This window comes from Vanessa cardui, chromosome 22 (assembly GCF_905220365.1).
Source record: "Vanessa cardui chromosome 22, ilVanCard2.1, whole genome shotgun sequence".
NCBI classification, from domain to species: domain Eukaryota; kingdom Metazoa; phylum Arthropoda; class Insecta; order Lepidoptera; family Nymphalidae; genus Vanessa; species Vanessa cardui.
Genome location: NC_061144.1, coordinates 2,268,565 through 2,292,022, shown reverse-complemented (window position 1 = coordinate 2,292,022; position 23,458 = coordinate 2,268,565). Strand labels below are relative to the sequence as shown.

The 23,458-nt window shown below is 33.7% G+C and overlaps 2 protein-coding genes across 5 annotated transcripts in view; one reads left to right on the top strand and one right to left on the bottom strand.

Annotated features, from left to right (window-relative positions):
* Positions 1-23,458, bottom strand: part of LOC124539261 (flocculation protein FLO11) — a 218,334-nt gene that overhangs the window by 88,065 nt on the left and 106,811 nt on the right. The window lies entirely within an intron of this gene.
* Positions 1,346-18,350, top strand: LOC124539264 (phenoloxidase-activating enzyme-like). The gene is made up of 8 exons (XM_047116587.1): positions 1,346-1,513; positions 8,804-8,964; positions 9,733-9,890; positions 10,635-10,786; positions 13,878-14,046; positions 16,022-16,227; positions 16,514-16,665; positions 18,049-18,350. Exons 1-8 carry the CDS (start codon positions 1,453-1,455, stop codon positions 18,298-18,300), a joined length of 1,311 nt encoding a protein of 436 aa, XP_046972543.1. The 5' UTR covers positions 1,346-1,452; the 3' UTR covers positions 18,301-18,350.

Genomic DNA, 23,458 nt, shown 5'->3' with positions numbered 1-23,458 from the left:
CGATGATTTCGGGTTCAAACCCAGGCAAGCACCACTATATATATATGTGCTTAATTTGTGTTTAATATTCATCTCGTGCTCGGCGGTAAAGGAAAACATCGTGAGGAAACCTGCATGTGTCTAATTTAATCGAAATTCTGCCACATGTGCATTCCACCAACCCACATTGGAACAGCGTGGTGGAATATGTTACAAACCCTCTCCTTAATGGGAGAGGAGGCCATTAGCCCAGCAGTCGGAAATTTACAGGCTTTATTTACTTACTACTTTTTACTGTTACTTGACTGCATAGAGTCAATAACTCTTTTGTGAAGCAATGTATATGGTGTTCAAAATACCTGTGTTGCCAAACTAAAAAAGAACGCTTGTGTGCAAAAGGTTATTATAAAGTTAGTGAGTTCATGGTTATTAGGACGCCTTGGGAACAAAACGATTACCTCTTGGCTATTTCCTTGTGATATTGAAAAAACCTGCCGAGTTTCTCATTCAGGTCAGGGTATTTTGACGACCTCCGTGGTCGAGTGGTGGGTACACCGGTTTTCATGGGTACGCCACTCAGAAGTCCCGGGTTCGATTCCCAGCCGAGTCGATGTAGATTATCATTAGTTTTCTATGTTGTCTTGGGTCTGGGTGTTTGTGGTACCGTCGTTACTTCTGATTTTCCATAACACATGTGCTTTAACTACTAACAATGGGATCAGAGTAATGTATATGATGTTGTCTCATATTTATTATTTGATTTTCCGAATCGGTGGTAGTGTTTAAACTCACGATCTATTAATGTAATGCTTCTAATTTTGAGTAAAGGTATTTAATTAGATCTACCGAACAGTGTTACATATTCGGGGGAAAAAAAATATAAATGTATATATTAACTCTCGAGAAAGTTGGCATATATATAAAAGTGTCGACTTTCTAGGCGGTTATAAGACATCGAATTCTTTCATCTAAAACATTACAACCTTACACTTTATACCTATATAAAATACGAAGTAACATCAATATGAAAAATTATGATATCTGTAATTATAATTATCTTCATTAAAAATAAATTCTCTAATTAAAAAAATGCTACTATCGACTATCTCGAATAAGCCCAGCGAAAGTAGCACAACATCACAAATACGCGCCGAGTAACTTAAGTACACACAAAGTCACAACCCTTTCCTAAAAACCGTTATGAGGAATTGAGAGGACACTAATGAATCGAAAAAAACGATATGAAACCAAAAATTATGAAACAACATTACAACTCGATTCAAATATCGAATTGCATAAAACAAACTATAACAGATAAAACAAAAAAAAAACAAAACACAAGATACCCCCGCTCAAAGCGAACAAAGCTATGTAACCGAATCTCGTCCGATTCAAGATCCACTGGTCAGTGCATATTGAACGTTCGCGGAGACGAGTCGCTTCGTTTGGTCATGACGTCAGTTTGATATTAAGATGACGCCTCTATTGATAGTTTCGGCTATAGTTGCTTTACATGTGTGCCGCGTACAAGGACGTAAGTTGTAACGTTTTGTTTTTGTGCCATTTTTTTACAATTAAGAGAGAACATATTACGATTATCATGCGTGTCGTATCACGATGACTCTAGAGATGTTTATGTTTCGCGATGTGTTGATAAATGTTTATTTAATAAGTTGTAAGTCCAGTGTATCGAGACTATTCATACGCCGTTATACCGAATTAATTACGATAATTGATATATAAAAATAAATCAGATATTATAACTTTATATACATATATGTTGAATTTGATGAACTTGAAACATAAACTCAAGGAAAACAAACAAATCATTCGACAATCGAAAATCTAACGTCATTCAAACTAAAATGGTATTTAGTTTATAACATTTCCATACTAATTCTAACAGTTTATCGTCTGCTTCTATTTTTGAAATTGTAATGATTATTTTTAGAAACAATACGTCGAAAAAATTAAAAAAAAAAAACATCTTAATAAACACGTGATATGAATATAGTAATCAATGAATACTAAAGCGACTTTATTTATTATACAAAGTCGTCACGATTTCATAACACGAAGAAATTTATTTATTCAAACAACATAATAAATAAACTGCCTCAATGTTCATCTACTCTATTTATATTTATATACTAATTGCAATTTTCATTCTATACAATTAGCTGTTCATTACGCTCTTAAAGTTATGACGTAGTAGGTATTTAGAAAAATAAAATCAACTTTTGTATAATAAAGTTTACCGAATATGTAGTATAGATTCCTGCCACTGAGCAGCTATAGTTAATACTGCTATTCCCCGGTGAAAATGTTGAATTGTACCGTTAGCCGACACAAGGATATAACATCTTAGTTTTCGAGTTTAATGGTGTAGTTACGATTTAAGTTAATATAATATTTCTTAGTGTCATGGCCAGTGGTATTAAAACATACCAGCATCATATAGACAAAATACGTAAGCTTATTCGGCAAGATTCGTTTAAACAAAATGTGATTTAAATAATACACTCATTAGTAGCTAAGACTATCAAGGAATCACCAGTAAGATTAATCCTACTTTGATCAACGAAACTGGAGTTTTAACTTGCTTTCCTTTTAAACACGATTATATCTCTTCTACGAGAAAATGTCATAGCTGTGTGTACTACTTATGCACAATATTATATATTTTGAACAGAAGTCGAATGCTTATTTGAGTATATTTCATAATCATACAGTATATATAACTATAGGAATAACCACATTTTTCATTAAATAAACATCTGCTAAAGACATATAATATGTTTGCTAAACCGGAGTCACGACTAATAGAATTAATTTTATAAAATAAATTAAACTATAGTATATAAAAATATTATTGCAGAAATACTTGGAGATGTTTAAGGGAACAAAAACCAATGCGATTTTAAAGCTCTTGTTGTTATCATTAGCGATTGATTTGTTAGTTTAGTTCCTAATTTAATTCTGTTATTAAATGTTCAAATGTATTATAATGTGTAATGTAATGTGAGTATGCTCATGCGTTCGTGTATATATATTATAATTAATTTAGGTCACCCGAACTCCAAATATAACTTCTTAAGTATAACTATTTGGAAACACTATATTATTTTGAGTGATACTAATGCAGCCGCCTTGCATAAAACCTCTATCGTGGTAAAAAATCTTATTTGTTTTTGTTGTTAGTTAATAGATTTTATTCGCATTTAATTAATATACTTATTTTTTACCAGTTGACTGTTTGTAAACTGACCATTCTATACATCTCAATAATTCATTCAAATCAATGATTTCCAAACTGCGAAGGTGTATACAATAACAAGTGAGAGATCAATATATACCAGCTATTATTATGCGATACGACACAAAAAATCAATTTTAAAATCCTTGTAGTACAACAGAACAGTTTTGATACTTAATTGCAATGTTGAATCACGTTTGTAAAAATAGACTTAAAAGTGCTCTATCGTGCTATTTTTAAACGGTATACATTACCACTGTTAGAATTGAAAATATCCTCACAGGTTGTAGCTAAAAATTATCAACATTATATTTTTGATAACTATAAACTTCTGATGAAGTCGAGATGGCCCAGTGGTTAGAACGCGTGCATCTTAACCAATGATTGCGGGTTCAAACCCAGGCAAGCACCACTTATACATGTGCTTAATTTGTCTTTATAAATTATCTCGTGCTCAGCGGTGAAGGAAAACATCGTGAGGAAAACTGCATGTGACAAATTTCAAAGAAATTCTGCCACATGTGTATTCCACCAACCCGCATTGGCACATTGGAATATGTTCCAAAAATCTTCTCCTCAAAGGGAGAGGAGGCCTTTAGCCCAGAAGTGGGAATTTACAGGCTGTTGTTGTTGTAAACTTCTGATATTTTTTTTTCATCAACGTCTTAAACAATTAGAATAGTTCTCTAATTATTTGTGTAAACACACCTTCAGACAACATTGCTATATTTTGTCATTACATCTATAGTTTACTTTGGGAAACCCAAGTACCTTTTATAACTTTAAAAACCGAATACATTAAAAAGACTTATAGGAATCACGGGTTCAACATGCTAAGTCAAGACAATAAGAGTAATTAATTCACAACTGTCTTGAAATGTAGTAGCTTCTTATATTTTCTTTTCTATTTGAATCTTTTCAAACATTCGAATAATAATAATAACGTAAGCCGATTGTCTAAGTGATTACAGGACGATAGCTGCACATAAAAAAAACGATTATGGTCTTATTTTGAAGAGCTTCACCCGTAGATATGCAGAACATTGAAGAGTATATTTGTTTGCAATATATTAAATTGTTAAAATTTAAAAAAGAATAAAGCAAAAAGTTACTGGTCGGTTAAACAGCGATGCTACGGCTGTCTAACCAAAAAAAAAAACATTGATACAGACAAACTTCAATTCTAATTGAACCAATGCTTAATATTAGTTAATCAATTTTAAAGTTCTTGTAGTAAAATAAAACAGTTTTGATACTTTATTGCAATGTTGAATCACGTTTTTTAGAAAATAGACTTATAAGTGCTCTATCGAGCTATTTTTAACGGTAGACAAACTTCAATTCTAATTGAACCAATGTTAAATATTCATTAAAGATACATCTATAATTCAATTCCATTTTAATATCGGCAAAACCTATTACGCAATCATAACGATACTTATAACTAACGACAATTGAAATAATTAAAAGTCATCAAGGGTTATTAAGTGATACTAATTAAAAAACTGTAAATTGTGTAATTATATATAATAACTAATACGATTTTGATGATTCCTAATGATACATATTTCTTAAAAACACTTACCTATAATGATAATGAGTTTAATTGAAAAAATCGAATTAGATATCGATAAAGAATACATTTGTAGGTTGCATTACTAATGAGATATCTCATAATAAGTAGTAGGTATTGACAGGTTTAAAAACAAACAAACAACATTTGAGATCGAATCGCAACGATTTGATTGGTCGAGAGCTTGAATAATATCTATAATATTAGTTATGTACCGGGTTTCCCGCGCGTTTATTCAAAACAATTGGAGTTTGTCGATGGCAATTTTCATTACTTTTCTTTACGTAATTTCATTTTATTTTCTTATTTATAAAAGCTCGGCTATATTATGCATCACAATGCAGTAGCTAATCGGAAGGAATTCATTAAAGCATGGTTTGTATATGAATACTCCTTTTTCGTAATACGGTTCATAACAAAAAAAAAGGGAACAAGATTAAATTTCAACAAAAAATTGTACGTACATCGGTATTCGTATTTTTTTTTAAAAAAAAACTTATTTTTTCTTAATAAAGTCTTATTCGTATTATCAGTATTCAGTTCCTTTCATTTGATATCAGTATTATAGGCAAACACTAAACACTTACTCCGGCATATGGGTGACATCACCTTATTTGACTAAGTCTAAGCAAGCTCTTTAATTTGATATCCATATTGTACTGCATTAAAAATAACTAGTTCGCTACATTGGGTGTTCCGCCATGCTCATTTTAGAATAACGTCATACAAAATCATACACTACCATCCAAACGAAACGCGTTTACAAAGATTCAGCGAAATCGGTTTAATTCTACTTGTAACTTGAGTCGTAAGATTTCACCCGTACATACTTACATGTTAAATAATGTCTCATAAAAACACATTAACGCAAGCAAAGCAAAGAGATATCGTATATCAAACATACGACGTATGAACAATGATTTATCGACTATAAAAAACCCAGTTGTGCGAACGCAACAGAAATAATATAAATTACACATGTAACATTAAGCGTTGAGATTAGTTTCGTGAGTACATACGGACGTTATATACTACTAGCTGTGCCCACGAACTTGTACGTCTTTAAATATAACAAAAACAGCCTAAGTTACTCTCTATTATGTTAGTTATCTGCCAGTGAAAGTCCTGTCGAAATCGGTCCAACCGTTCCAGAGATTAACCGGAACAAACAAACAGACAGACAATAATTGTAAAAAAAATGTTATTGTGGTATACATACATATGCATTGAGTAAAAAAGGGATATTTTAATATTACAAACAAACACTCCGATTTTATTATATGTATAGATATAACGTGCGTATATCCGTATAATAGTATATATAGTATATAGAATAGTTTCCTTCAATTCTTAGTAGGCATTAGCGAGTTTTATTGAAGCTTTTTGTTCGAATTTCGTGACCGACGATGGAAAGAATCGTGAGGAAAATTGGATGTGGTTTTTTTGTATTATTTATAGCGATAAGGCGAACGCACACTAAGAAATCGCTTATAGATATTAGCAATGATGTAAAGCATGTCTTATACCGTTACAGATCTATTCTATACATATCTATTTATTATAATTGTATATTGTAAATTGACATTATAAAATAGATCCCGCTGAGTTTCTTTCGCCAGTTCTTCTGAGGTCTGAGGTATTATATTCCGAACAGGTGGTAGATTTTCGACAATCATTTACTTGGTGGTAGGGCTTTGTGCAAGCCCGTCTGGGTAGGTACCACCCACTCATCAGTTATTCTACCGCCAAATAACAGTACTCAGTATTGTTGTGTTCCGGTTTGAAGGGTGAGTGAGCCAGTGTAACTACAGGCACAAGGGACATTAGTTCCCAATGTTGGTGGCACATTGACGATGTAAGGAATAGTTAATATTTCTTACAGCGTCATTGTCTATGGGTGATGGTGACCACTTACCAACAGGTGGCCCATATGCTCGTTAGCCAACCTTTACCATAAAAAATCAATAAGAAAGAGACACACTTCTATTTTGAAGTTTTTTGACTTTGACTACAACGAAAATGTTAAGTTATCGGCGTGAGTGCCTATTTGCAATGTCCCTAGCTGTGTTAATACCTGTTGACTTCCAAGCAGGATACATTAATTTAAATAATTGTATTAACTAACATGACTTTGTATCTTTAAATGTTGAAAAAGAATCACTACTGAGTTTCTTGCCGGTTCTTCTCGGTATAATCTACTTTCCGAACCGGTGGTAGTTTCACTTAATTGTAAAATGACGATTCAACAGCGCTTGTAAAAGCTTACTTGAATAAAGTTTATTTTGATTTTTTTTTTTTGTGTGCGTAGTATGTATCATGTAAGCATACAGAGAGAAAAAAATTAAACAAATGAGCTAGCACTGGCGATGTAAGAACTGATTAATATTTCTTACTGCGCAACATTGTATATGGGCGATGATGACCACTTCACCCACAGGGTTCAATTTTAGGACCTCTTTTGTTTTTTATATATATAAACGATGTACCTTATTTTCATGATTTATGTTTAAATGTTATTAAAAAAGAAATATCCAAGGTAAAATGAATCATTTAGGCCCGTATTCTAACATAAGATAATAAGAACAATAAAACCATCAGTCGGCCTATTTGCTCGTCTGCCAATCTAAATATAAAACAGAAAAAAACGTCGTTTATATCAGAACCAGTCGATTTCATCATCAGTATATCAGCAAGTGCAAGCAAGGCAAGGCAAACAATGCACGGTGATAATTCAACTGGAACGCATTATCATAAATGAACAGTTCTATAAGAGCTTATAACCAAAATAATTTTATACTCAATTAAGCCCTATGATATCAATATTAAGTGTCTTGATTGATTCGGAGTACTTATGCCATATAAGTCTAATTAACATCGTCAACCGAGATGGTCCAGTGGTTAGAACGCGTGCATCTTATCCGATGATTACGGGTTCAAATATGATAATGGTTCCAACCTTCTACTCAAAGGGAGAGGAGGCCGAAGCCCAGCAGTGGGAAATTTATAGGCTGTTGTTGTAACATCGTTAAGAGAATTTACAACAATATTAAAGACACAAACGTATATTACTTATTAAGATAACTGCAAAGATGACATAAGTTTAATGATAATAATAGTTATTAAACAGTATTGCATCCACGCAATTATCTATATTATTAACTACACTATAGAAGAAGGAAGTAAAACGTGAAATCGTAACAAATATACAAACAATCTGTACTAACATTATAAATGCAAAATTAACTCTTCATACGATTTTGGATGAAATTTGTTGTGGAGTAAAATAGCCCAGAGGAAAAATAGGCTACAGTACGACACAACTTAGATGTAGCCTCGGCAAATTCAATAGCCGATTACTGCCGATTCATACAACCGATAGAAATAGCTCCCTATCATGAAAGTCATTGCTATTCGTCGCTATACTTTCTCTCGTCAGTTCAGACCGAGAAAGCAAGTAAAGCGGCGTGTCAAATTGACGAATACATTAGGTCAAATGATATTACAAGTTATTACGTTTGTGTAAAGATCATAATCACATAGAAATAAATATTGATAATTTGTGATAGCATACTTAATTCGGATGTGATCGGTTTTACGAATTTTGCCGATGCTATCTATCTTGTGTCGTACTATACTTTTTTAATCATGGAAGCTAAAATTAGAAATGACGCTTTGTTTGCAATAATTAAAATTGTACAAACTTCACTCAATTAATTCCGCAGGTTTAGCTATTTTTCTTAATAAAAATGAAGCCATAACAGTAACAGTCTGTAAATATACCACTGCTGCGTAAGGCCTCCTCATCCATTAAGGTTTGGAACACATTCCACTACGCTGTTCCAATGCGGGTAGGTGGAATGAAGCCATATAAGAGACAAATAAAAAACGAACGAAAAAATCCGGAGAGAAAGAGACAACAGCATATTTTCATGTGATAATAATAATAATATACATAAAACGATAATGACTAAACTAAATAAATATTTAATTTACAGAATCACAATGCACAACGCCAACAGGCCGAAACGGGAAGTGCTTAACAATATATGAATGCCCAACGCTGGTGGCGTTAATACAGAATCCAGACAGGACCAATGAGGACTTGAAATTTTTAAGGGAATCCCAATGTGGGTTCAGTGAACAAAATTTGCCAAAGGTGATAAAATTCATTTTATTTATGATATAGGTTGACGAGCATATGGGCCACCTGATGGTAAGTGGTCACCATCACCCATAGACAATGACGCTGTAAGAAATATTAACTATTCCTTACATCGTCAATGTGCCACCAACCTTGTAAACTAAGATGTTATGTCCTTTGTGCCCGTAGTTACACTGTTATTTGGCGGTAGAATAACTGATGAGTGGGTGGTACCTACCCAGACGGGCTTGCACAAAGCCCTACCACCAAGTAATATACCACCAATAGTAATTAAACTTATTATTCATTAATTTGTTGTAATTGTTTAACTCCAGAATTATCACTGAACAGTTATCTGTCATTATCTACTTGGTTATTTTAGATCTAATAATGAATATAATTGTATTAATTCATTAAAATTTAAAATTATGTTTTTGAGAGTTTAGAATCGAGGTAGCCGAGTGGTTAGAACACGTGCATCTTAACCGATGATTGCGGGTTCATACCCAGGCAAGCTAAACGAATAATCACGTGATTATTTTGTGTTTATAATTCATCTCGTACTCGGCAGAGAAGAAAAACATTGCGAGAAAACTTGCATGTATCCCACCAACCCGCATTGGAACATCGTGGTCAAATATGTTCCACACATTTTCCTCAAAGGGAGAGGAGGCCTTAGCCTAGCAGTGGGCAAATTTACAGGCTGTTGTTATTGTTGTTTGAGAGTACAAGGTAGTCCAAGGATTTTTGATGTTTACTTCACGTGAAAAACTAATATTTCAGGTATGCTGTGAGACTGTCGTGGAAGAGGTTGATCGCACCTGCTTCACTCCAGACGCAAACATTGGAACGTGTATGAGTTTGAAATCGTGCCCAGCAATGAAAACCTTTTTAGACCCGCCCTACTCATCCGAAAATTTGGCTTTCGTACAAAACTCTAGGTAAGGTATACGTGAACTTCTTGGATGGATAAGTTTTTTTAAAATACTTCTTTTTTTTATTTATATTTCTTTGTTACTTTTTTCCAACATGTTCATAAATTGTCGTTCCATTTCAACTTATTAACACAAAAACCTAAACAAATTATATACGCAAACCTTCATTATGAAACTTTCTGTCTATTAGTGAAAACCGCACGAAAATCCATTCAGTGGTTTTGGAGTTTATCGCGAACAGACAGACCGACGTAGCTGAAGACTTTGTTTTATAATATGTAGTGATTACGTGATTAAAACTAATTCACTAAATACACCTTTTTCAAACCCAGCTTGACGAGTATCATCACCTCTTTCCACATTCTACAACTAAACTGTGGTACTTGAACCCCATTCCTCAAAGTTCCAAAAGAGATGACCCAGTGGTTAGGGCCGATGATTTCGGGTTCAAAACGAGACAAGCACCACTATACATATATTGCTTAATTTATGTTTATAATTCATCTCGTGCTGGGCGGTGAAGGAAAACATCGGGAGGAAACAAGCATGTATCTAATTTCATCTAAATTCTGCCATATGTGCATTCCACCAACACGCATTGAAACAACGTGGTGGAATATGTTCCAAACCCTCTCCTTAATAGGTGAGGAGGCCTTAGTCCAGCAGTGGAAAATTTACGGGCTGTTACTTTACTTTGTGGCTTTAGCCATGCTAGCTTTAAATTTAATATATTAACTTGTGCATTAACAGGTGTGAAGGCCCGGATAACTACAGCGTGTGTTGCGGGCCTCAAATCAACATAGTAACGAAACCGTCTAGAATCTGCATGCCCTCCGCCGCACCTCCCGACCCTCGCACTGAATGCTGTGGACTCGACAGTGCGAGTGGGAACAGAATCTTCGGTAAATAAACATAATATACTTTACATGGTCTACACAAATTATAATTCAGATAAGCGAGACCAATCAAATACGATTTCTTAAAGGTTTTGAACCATAATCGATATATAATTTTACATCACACCTATTATCTATACATATAATAAAATTGGAGTGTCTTTTTTTAATCAAAATCAAAATAAACTTTATTCAAGTAAGCTTTACAAGCACTTTTGAATCGTCATTTTACAATTAAGTGAAGCTACCATTACATTAAAATAGTCCTTTTTTACTCAATGCATAATATGTATGTATACACGGTACATATACCAAAATAACATTTTTTACAATTTTTAAACGGTTGGACCGATTTGAAGGGACTTTCACTGGTAGATAACTGATATAATAAGGAGTAACTTAGGCTACAATAATACTATTTTTTTTCTTAAATTAAAACACGTACAAGGTCGCGGGCACAGCCTGTTATATATATTCGTATTTAACTAATATGTTCTTCTTGGTAGAATCTACTTTTCGAACCGGTGACAACTGCACTTAATATAGTTGTTAAATGACGATTCGAAAATGCTTGTCAGCCTATTTGAATAAAGTATATTTTGATTCGATTTGATTTGATACATTAAGAAACTAATGAAACGTGAAAATTTAATTTTCGTAGATACAATGTAGTTCATAGATGCAAAACGAAGTAGTTTTTAATCAAAAAGTATATAAGTCAGCAAGTTTCAGTAAAAGTTCAGTATCATGACTTTATCACAGGATAACTCAGTTACAAAGATCAAGTCGGACCATTAGAAACAATTCAAGAGAAACAAATGAACAATGACAACATTACGTACAAAAGTGACTGACATATATAATACACGTCAGCTAACCAATAAATAAAAGAAACTCTTAAGACACCTTCGAACTTAAACTTGAATAGAAGATTATATTAATGTAACTTCAAGACAAATTAATAGTGGTAGGTCTGTTGTGGCAGTGGTTGTAAGAGTCGAGATGGCCCAGTGGTAAGAACGCGGGCATCTTAATCGATGATTGCGGGTTCAAACCCAGGCAAGCGCCGCTGATTCATGTGCTTAATTTGTCTTTATAACACATCTCGTGCTCAGGGGTGAAGGAAAACATCATGAGGAAACCTGCATGTGACCAATTTAATAGAAATTCTACCACATGTGTATTCCACCAACCCGCATTGGAACAGCGTGGTGGAATATGTTCCAAACCTTCTCCTCAAGGGGAGAGAAGGCCTTTAGCCCAGCAGTGGGAATTTACAGGCTGTTGTTGTTGTTGTTGTAGATCTGTTGTAAAGCTGTCGGAATAACCTTTTGTTGAAGTATCGGTAAGCTGATAAGCATATAGGCCACCTGATGATAAGTGACCATCATAGATATTGTCGCTCTAAGAAATATTGACCATTTCTTATAGCGCCGACGAGCCTCCAACCTTGGGAGTTCAGATATTATGACCACCGCTGTAGTATTTACACTCACTCACCCTTCAAAGCGGACTATAATAATACTACGTATAGCTGTTGTCTGCTGTCGCGGTAGAATATCGGGTGGCAAATACCCAGACATAACACAAAACCCTGTTCCCTTTAACATTTCACTTTTTAGCGCTTAGCTTATCTTTAGAGCATGGGAGATGTTCCAATACATATCTAATAGCTACTTTTGATATTTTTAAATGAAATAATCAAACATATTTCCTCAAAGATTTACACGTGACGTCTAGTTATTGTAAATTATCTAATTATACGAGTATCAACAATGAACTCGAGATATAATGAGCGTTAATCTCCCAGTGATTTTTTATAATTACGTGCCCGACGCGTTCTCTTCCACGCGAACTAAAATTGCAATCAATTGCTTCACAATGTTGATTAAAATATCCAGAAAGCATACAATTTGAGGTTCGATGTTATTTAAGGCGGTAATGTATGTGAAGTTCGTCTGAAATGTCATGACGAGATATTTCAGACAAACACGATTAGGTACAGGGCCGTATTTAGGGGAGGGCAACCGGGGCAACTGCCCAGGGGCCTCCACATTACTGGGGGCCACAGTTTTCAGCAAGTTAACAAATACCGAGATATAGTCAAATTATAACAATATTACTTCTAAATATTTTAAAAGTTACCGATACAAGTAAATAAATCATAGCTTACTGATTGAAATAAAATAAAAACTAACTAATTCATAATAATATAATTATTAGGGTGTTCATGCTTCTGTTTGTCTAGGGCCCTCACTGCTTTGTGGCACCGAGGCCTCCAGACCTTTAAATCCGACTCTGATTAGGTATCTACCTAATCAGAGTCGGATGATTACATAGATATGTACATTTGGTATAAATACAGTTAAGACATTTACCATGTCTAAACTCATATTCAAATTCCGTTACTCAATACATTTATAAGCATTACACTTATTGATTATCAAATTAAACATCACCAATGTTTCGATAAAGAAAATACCCTGACCAGAAAAGAACCGGCAAAGGATACTCAACTTTTCTTTTATGTCAATTTTATTATTTATATAATAACATGAAAAGAAACAGCCAGGAGGCAAAATAAATAATTCAACAACTATATTTTAAATAAGCGCCATCTCCAAAATCTGATTTTATTTTTATTAAGTAGGCAGATTTACACCTATATCTGGCACTACAGAATTGCTATATTTGGAGTCGGTGTCAGCCAACCCTATACTATATCTAACAAAAAACGATACGAGAATACTTTAAGAAATATGTTTCTTACAAATTACCTTTTATACGATATTATACTGGGTCAATCAAGAGGCTCGTATCGCTTCTTTCTTTTGATTGTTGAAGCATGTGCCCGTGGCTGACACCGGCTCCAAATATAGCAATAATTATAACTACCTTATATAATCGTAAATCGACTTTTAAGTAGTCTAATATTTCTCATTTCCTTTTACCTAGGAGCACTCTCAAAAATATGTTAAATATGCAATTATTTTTATTACTTTTTATTTGTTTTAAAATAGTGTTTTGTTTGAAGTCGGTTTTTCTTTTTGTTAAAATTTTATTTATTACACTGTATTTCAAACATTGTAATTTTCAGGTGGGAATGAGACGGCAATAGATCAGTATCCCTGGTTGACGATCGTGGAATACCGAGGCGTTAAAGACAATAAAATCAAATTGCTCTGCGGAGGTGCTTTAATTAGCAGCAAATATGTTTTGACGGCTGGTCACTGCGTTGCTGGGCAAGTGTTGCGAGTGGGTACACCGTGAGTATATTTATATATCAGTGATGAGTTAAATATTCTTGCCATTATCACTCTGTGAAGCACACGTGATGTAAAGTCGAGATGGCCCAGTGGTCAGAACACGTGAATCTTAACCGATGATTGCGGGTTCAGACCCAAGCAAGCACCGCTGATTCATGTGCTTAATTTGTCTTTATAATTCATGTCGTGCTCGGCGGTGAAGGAAAACATCGTGAGGAAACCTGCATGTGACAAATTTCATAGAAGTTCTGCCACATGTGTATTCCACCAACCCGCATTGGAAGAGCGTGGTGGAATATGTTCCAAACCTTCTCCTCTAAGGGAGAGGAGGCCTTTAGTCAAGCAGTGGGAATTTAAAGGCTGTTGTTGAAGTACCTCTGTCTGTCGATCTTTCACGACCAAACCGCTAAACCAAATTTGATGAAATTTGGTTCGAAGCAAACTGTAACTCCCAGAAGGGGCATAGGCTTCTTTTTTACTTTACACATGACAATCAACACCCTTAAACGCGTGCGAAACCGCGGGATATTACTAGTATATTCATATACAGAACATTCATGCTAAGTTAAACCTTTCATTGAAAAACAATAAAAACTCAGCTCCCAATTTTTACTCATCTCTAAATAATATGGACGTTTGTTTATTAAATTAACAACAACCCAACACTTTAAGCTAACACAAAAAACAAATCGAATTAATATGGGATCAATAACGTTGTAAAAAATTGGTGCTTTTGAGACGCCGGGTAACAACGAAGTTACTTACGTTACTTTCTTTCTTCTTTCTTTCTTACGCTTTAACTATACGTATAATAAAATTGAAGTGTCTGTTTGTAATATTAAATAGGACTTTTTTACTCAATGCGTATTATGTATACACGGTACATATACCAAAATAATACAACATTTTTTTACAATTTTTTGTCTGTCTGTTCCGGGTAATCTCTAGAACGGCTGAACCGATTTTGACGGGATTGTCACTGGGGTTATAACTGATATAATAAGTAGTAACTTAGACTACAACATTATTTTTTATTTTGTTAAATTCCAACGCTTACAAGGTCGCGGGCACAGATCGTATTCAACTAAGAATTATTCAATGTACAGAAATAAAACCACAATTATTGAATATTCCGCGTGTAAAAAAAGCAGTAACAAAAATAGGTTAAAATATTATTGAATTATATTATTTGAGAGCGCATACAATAGAAAGAGACGGTGAGAAAGAGAAAGCAAGGTCGCCTGAACATAAAAGCGTAGACTCTTTTAATTGACGATTTCTGCCAGTTCACTCAACCGTACCAGACACGTAGAAAAACTTCTCAAATAAGTTACTTATATAATTAAAAAACGAATCACTTAATAAAAATAAATTAACAGCCTGTAAATTTCCTACTGCTGGGCTAAGGCCTCCTCTACCATTAAGGAGAGGGTTTTTGGAAAATATTCCACCACGCGGTTGTCTTAAATTTTCACGATTATTACACATTTAAATAAAACTAGTTATAACGGATTTGAATCGCGTATAGTAGGAAATATTATTAACAACTACCGCTACTACTAATGAGAAATCGTTGGCGGTAGTTGTTAATAATATTTCCTTTGTTCTTCAAATAGACAAATGTCATCTTAGTCTACCCGTGACCACGAACACTGCAAAGTGCTCGAAACGTCGGAATGTTTAAAAAATAATTAATATACGCGATTCAAATCCGTTATAATTAGTTTTATTTAAATTCCACCACGTTGTTCCAATGCCGGTTGGTGTAATGCACATGTGGCAGAATTTCAATTAAACTAGACACATGCAGGATTCCCCACGAAGTTTTCCTTCACCACCGTGCACGAGACGAATTATAAACACATATCGGTCCCATTATTTTTCAGTCGTGCTTGCTTGGGTTTGAACCCGCAATCATCGGTTAAGATGCACGCGTTCTAATCACTTATTAACGTATCCTTAACTCGTTTTCCAGCGTAAACGTACGTCTCGGTGAATACGACACCGGCAACGACGGTATAGACTGCGTTGAAGTTGAAGGCGGCGGCCAGGATTGTAACGAACCACTCGTGATAATACCAATTGAGAAAGTCATACCGCACAAAGATTACGATCCCGACTCACCGCTTAAACGACACGACATTGCTTTACTTAGGTTAAAGGATGAAGCTCCGTATACTGGTAAGAATTTTGAATCAACCAATCTCAGGCGATAGGCGTCGTTGCAGTTGAGTAGGATTTTTATAGCGTGGAACATCCAAAATATTTGCAAGAACCTGTATATTGTCATTGCTGACGTGTATTCCACCAACCCGCATTGGAACAGCGTTGTGGAATATGTTTCAAACCTTCTCCTAAATGGGAGAGTAGGTCTGGGCGCAGCAGTGGGAAATTTACAGACTATTACTTTACTTTACTACTTATACATTTATTCCAAGTTTAATCAATTTTTATAATTCTCATCTAGATTTCATCCGGCCTATATGTCTACCAGCCAGCGACATCATGCAGACTTCATCACCTCACATGTTATTCGTCGCTGGATGGGGCGCTATCAGTGATATGAAGAGTTACAGCAACGTTAAGCTCCACGTAGAACTACCTTACATATCTACAGAGGTAAGGTCATACCGTTCCTACGTCATACCCTTGCTCAATACTATTTTAGAGCTGTGTAATGAAAAAGCCACTAAACCAAAGTATTGTACCACACAACTTAGATGTAGCATCGGCAAATTCAATAAAACCGATTACTGCCGATTTATAGAACCAATAGAAATAGCTCCCTATCACGCCAATCAATGCTATTCGTCGTTATAGATATTCGAAGAAAGCAAAAGCATATAAATTGTCAAATTGACGACTATCTTAGGTCATATGATATTACAAGTTTTTACGTTTGTCTAAAGATCATATTCACATAAGAAATAAATATTGATAATTTGGAACAGCGTACTTAATTCGGATGTGGTCTGTTTTACGAATCTTGCCGATGCTACATGTAAGTTATGTCTTACGTTTCAGAGATGGTTTCATAAAATACGTTATAAATTAAATTCAGCATTCTCAGGTTCACACGCTTGAGACAATTTCCGAGTTAATAACGTATTCATAGTTTTTGTGTCAAAATAAAAATAAAATCAGGTATGACAGTTTTACTTCACATCAGATTTAAAAATATATATATCACATTCAATAAAATATTCTAAAATTATATTAATCAATGAAATAAGGAATACCTTCAAGTCAAATCTGTACATCATTTAGGCAATAGCCTCTGATAGAACTTAACCAGTATCTCTAAAGTTTTTAAAATATACATTGAATATTACGAAGACACATTTCTCTGAAGTGATAATTTGACGACCTCCGTGGTCGAGTGGTGTTTACGCCGGTTTTCATGGAACGCCACTCCGAGGTCCCGGGTTCGATTCCCGGCCGAGTCGATGTAGATTATCATTAGTTTTCTATGTTGTCTTGGGTCTGAGTGTTGGTACCGTCGTTACTTCTGATTTTCCATAACACAAGTGCTTTAGGTACTAACATTGGGATCAGAGTAATGTATGTGATGTTGTCTCATATTTATTTATTATTTATTATTATTATAATAGGCTATTTGACAACGCGAAAAGTAAAGTTGCAATTATTGTGATCAGTATATATTATGAATTTAAAAATGGTTATTTATCAACGAAAGCTTAAAATAATATTTAATTAATTTAAAAATCCATAAATAAAAATGTATAATTTCAAAAGTTTGTCACGTGACACAAAACGCCCCTGATTGGCCAGGCTTATGATGAATTCGCTTTATTGTTAACCTTGCTTTTCTACTATATGTACCACGGATTAAAATACAGGCACATGACGTCACCGACCTGATTGCAGCTCCATATTGTCCAAGTATCGTTCTCGCGCGTTATTGAAATATGGAATTTTTGATATAATATTTTTCGGCAATATATGTACTAGAAATAAAAAATCAATTATTTTTATCAACAGGATTGTCAGCCATCTTACGAAGTTCGCAAAGTGCAATTATGGAATGGTCAAATGTGTGCCGGCGGTGTTGAGGGCAAGGACTCGTGCAAGGGGGACTCGGGAGGGCCCCTGATGTTTGACACCGGGAGGATATACCAGGTCGTTGGGATTGTCAGTTTCGGTCCTTCGCCCTGTGGCAGGGAGAATGTTCCAGGGGTATATACCAAAGTTTACGAGTACCTACCCTGGATACGGAGTCAAATGAAACCTTGATTAATAGAATAGTATAATTATTATAGTCATTAAAATTTGATATGTTTATAGTTGAAGTGTTTTTCTATGCCTCCCATTTATACACTGCAGACTTGAAAATTTATAGTAAGTAATCATATATTGTAAGGAAAACTGCCAGAATAATAGATAAGATATATCATTTCTTTTATAAAGAAAGAATATTCACTGGCTGTTATCTTTTTTCGTATGTATTATATTGTTGCTATATTTTTTTTTTATATATAGCTTCGATAAGTAATACAAGATTCAATACAAGACTCAATACAAGATTATATTGAAGATAATATAACTTTTGGAATAAATCGACTTTTGTAGGCCTGGGTTCCATCACAGTACTGATTGGACCGTAATTTTTGAAAAACAGCATGTTAAACACATCGTTTGTAAAAGATACATTGGTAAAAAAGGCATATTATTCGATACAAGATTTTATAGATGATAAAAAAGCGTGGAGTTAATACCTGTTGACTTCCAAGCAGGATATATTAATTTCAATAATTGTATTTAACTAAGATGACTTTTTATATTTTAAATATTGAAAAAGAGTAACTACTGAGTTTCTTGTCGGTTCTTCTCGGTAGAATCTACTTTCCGAATCGGTGATAGCTTCAGTTATTGTAAAATGACGATTCAAAAGTTTAAATAAAACTAATTATAACGGATGAATCGCGTATATTAATTATTTTTAAAACATCCCGACGTTTCGAGCACTTTGCAGTGTTCGTGGTCACGGGTAGACACTGCAACTACAATAATTAATATACGCGATTCATCCGTTATAATTAGTTTTATTTAAATGTGTAATAATCGCGAAAATTTAAGACAACATTATGCGATTCAAAAGTGCTTGTAAAAGCCTACTTGAATATATTTTTTTTTTTGATTTTAGATTTTTTTGGTAAATGCAACTGTGCGAGTTTCTTGCCATGCCATTTTAAATATTGACGATTCAAAAAGGACTTATTGTAAAGTTTACTTGCAATGAAAGCATACAATTTATTTGATTTTTAATAGATTGTACTTAACTGACATACAATGTAATAATATTGTACAAAAGATGAAACTTCTTGCCAGTTCTTCTCAGTAGAACCTACTTTCCGAACCCTTGGTTACACTTAATGACTGGTAAAACTGCTTTCTGAGACTACTCGAATAAAGTATAATTTGATTTCATTTATACACCGTGTAATCTCTGTAATCGTAACTTTTGACATACTTATTTTTCATATGGTCAAACACTAAACCTAAACATCACTGGCTTAATTAAACCCAGCGTACATTTACGATGCAAAGATTGAAATCATCTTTGCCAAGCGTGACCGCTTTTATGACGGTAAAACCAACAAGCTGACCAAATTTGCCATCTAATTATCTAATTATTTTATTGAGACTAATATGTTTATAAGTCCGATTCTATAAGACGGCTATTATTTAGACTTCTATTATCTACGACAGTGTATAGTAATGAGGATCTTATAAACTATAAAATAGTTTTTCACCTAAATTATGGTGAGAACTAACTCGAAACTTATTGCAGAAAACCTTCATGATATATCAATTATTGTGTATTATATATTCCATACGAATTGCTAGTAAATCTGACAATTTGGGCACAAATAACAGTTCTTGAAAAATGTATCTATTTTTAATACAACACTATACCCCTTGAAGACTCAAATCTTCTTAGATCTAGATCTTAAATTTTTCAAAGATATAATAATAATAATAATCAAAGATAACAGCATCGCCTTTAAACATTAAATATTTTTGAATCCATTAATAATTCATTTAATTTTGTTTCGTTTAATTATATTTACCTATGTATGATTTTATACTAACTACTACTATTAACTGCCGAAGATTTTCTTCAGTATAAGTTTTTAATATTTGATTTTATGTATGTTAGTCTTTTTTTAATTTTAATAATATATGTAATTTTGTATATTCATATCCGATAAGTTAATCATATTGTTTGTTTCCCTAAAATAAAATAAAAATAAAATAATCAAGATTTTGACCAATGAGAACTCCAATTCCATATCAAATATTTTTATTTAGTTATTATCCTCCTACGCTTAAAATAGACAGTAGATCCTCATATTCAAACTATGTAAAACAATTATACGTACAACGAAGATGTAACTTTCATACATGGCTTTTGGTTGATCTCGCAAAAACAAAAACAAAAATATCGAACAAAATGTCGCTCATGTTCGTTTGTTGCGGATCATTGTTTACGTAACCCAGATACGAACAAAAAAAAACAATTACTCTGAAAATGGATGATATTTTTAAAAACAACTTGTTATTTAATGGTATTTCGTGAAATATATATACATTTTATTACTAATATCAAGATTATTCATAATTAATTCATATATTCAAAAATTTATTTATTTATTCAATGAGGCATGAATTTAACAAAACAATTACATAGATAAATTCACAAGAGATTCACAATCGATTCGTTAATATATCACATACACAAACACACAAAAGTAAAGTAAAGTAACAGCCTGGAAATTTCCCACAGCTCGGCTAAGACCTCCTCTTCCGTTAAGGAGAGGGTTTGGAACATATTCTACCACGCTGTTTCATATCGGGTTGGTGAAATGCACATGTGGCAGGATCTCGATGAAATTAGACACATGTACGGTTTATAAGATAACATATCTGCTATCACCAAATACATACGTTACGTTAATTTAATTTGCATAACTATTTCATAATTTATATGACTTTCCTTATAACTCAATATGTCTAATTCTGAAACATTAAATATTACCCCACATAACATTTCTAAAAGTAGTGCCTGCTTATATACATACTATACAAAACATACTACATTAATATGTTTACCTTGACAATCTTTACTTCTCGTTCACCTTTATATCGAAATGCAAATTTTGAATGTATGTCGTAAAATAACCACAGTTATTTTTAAATGCAACAATCTACGCAGAGAGAGGGAGACAGAGATATATCTAATTTATAGGGCCTTTAATTTACTTACTTAAAACTGATAAAATCAAATAAAAACAAAATATATAAAATATTTAAAAAAAAAATAGCATCAGTACCATCCTGTCAAGAGATTGGTTAGTATCATTTGACGAACGCGCGCTCATTGCTCAAAACTAAAAGCACGTATTTCCCCTGCTTATGTTACACACGTCCGTCCCTATACACGTACACACTCCCACGTATTGCAAAAGAACGAGAGGAAAGATATCACACATCAAACCTTAGACGCTACCCAAAGCTTAAGAGGACGAATACATAATAGTATAGCAGAAAGAAAGTAATAATAATGGATATTTAAATTTGATATAAAAATCGGCATGAAACATTACGTAACATAAATGATACAGTATCAGAATATGTTAATTGGAACCATTTTATATGAAACTCGATACATTTGTAAAATTTTCGGCGCAATATTGTGCAAGTCACATCGGTTATGCTAAATTTAATATGACATCACTCAGCGTATTCCTCGCGAGAAGAGGGCAAAGTTGATCATTTTCATTTCATCATTTCATCTGGGATTAGAAGTAATATTTTACATTTTTGTCTAACGTTGTCCACAATACTTGTGACTTACATATAAATAGGCAGCGTTATGGACATTTATATAAAATAGGGTACGAATAGTACATTCGTACTGTTGCACATTGTATATTCATACATGTGTACTCACACGTACTTAATTAAAACATTCTAAAACCCGTATTATCTTCGAACCTTCTCCTTACTATTTATTCAATAGGAATATGTCCAATAGTGCCGTGCGAGCAAAATGCGACATCACACAATGCCGATTTGGTCCATAATTTAAAGTGAGGTAATCCAGGGTAATATGCAAAATTTGGCTTTCTCGGCCCATTTGCACTGCAAAGTATGTAATGACTGGACTACCCTTTCGAATTTCAGTGAAGTGTTTGTAAGGGTTTAAGCGAATGTGAAATTAGTTTCGTGATGGTTCTGGTTCAAAGAGTTAGTGAGCCAGTGTTACTAGAAGGACAAGGGTCACAACAATTTTGTTCCCAAGATTGGTGGCGCATAGCGACGTAAATGTTTAATAATTCCTACACCACAGTGTTACCAGTTGCCTCTACCTTACCGTCATCTATTAATGGAGAATTATTTGTAGGGTATAGAACCAATAATCGCATAGAATTCATACATTGAACTAGGCTTATATACATAATTAAAGTTAGTTTTTATGTACTGGGATCATGCGTCATCGATAAAACGTCAAAATAATGAAATAAGTTAAACACAAATAAATAATTTACATAAACAAAATTTTCCCATAAATGTACAAAAATAACATCTATCCTGTTTTGCAAAACATGAATGGTCGTTCTTAAATACAATTCAATTGATAAATAGAATGACAAATAAGTCCTGAATAACAAAATATGATAGCTGAACCCGCGGCTTTAACCGCAAGAAATTAAACTTTAAAGTACGTACATTAACCTGATTGGCAAAAGATCCACAAACATTACAACAGAAATAAAATATGATTGATTGATCATCCATATGCGATATGATATGATATGCGAATGGGCAAATTCCGCAATAACAAGCCTAGCCTAAACTATGTCCTTCCCCGGGTCTCCAAAATATCTCCGTACAATATTAATCCAGAATCGTTCAACGATTTAAGCGTGAAAAGGTAACAGACACACTCACTTTTGCATTTATAATATTAGTGAGGATCATGAGAACAAAATGTAGAAAACAATAACTGCAAGTAGCAACTTGAAAACATTCAAAGGGACCTCACCTCTAACTCGTGATTCATGATCATAACAAGTCTTAATCAAGAAAACGCGTTGGAGTTACATGTCGGAAAACAAACAAAAAAAAACATCCCAATCGGATCAATCGAATTACTAATTGTTCAAAACAATTACAATTAAATGACAATTATATTTACGAATTGTGTACAAACTATCGCATTATCAAAATCATGACCTTTATCCTTTTGAAAGTTGAAAGAGATCACTCTATTAGTGATAGGCGACTTCATTACATAGTATAAAACAAAGTCGCTTATCGCTGTCTGGCCCTATCTTAGTATATTAGATCTTTAAAATTAAGGAACGAATTTTTATGCGACTTTTTT

Coding starts and splice junctions, on each gene's coding strand:
- LOC124539264 (XM_047116587.1), top strand. CDS start 1,453: ATGACGCCTCTATTGATAGTTTCGGCTATAGTTGCTTTACATGTGTGC. Junction 8,965..9,732: donor GTGAACAAAATTTGCCAAAG/GTGATAAAATTC, acceptor CTAATATTTCAG/GTATGCTGTGAGACTGTCGT. Junction 16,666..18,048: donor TACCTTACATATCTACAGAG/GTAAGGTCATAC, acceptor TTTTATCAACAG/GATTGTCAGCCATCTTACGA.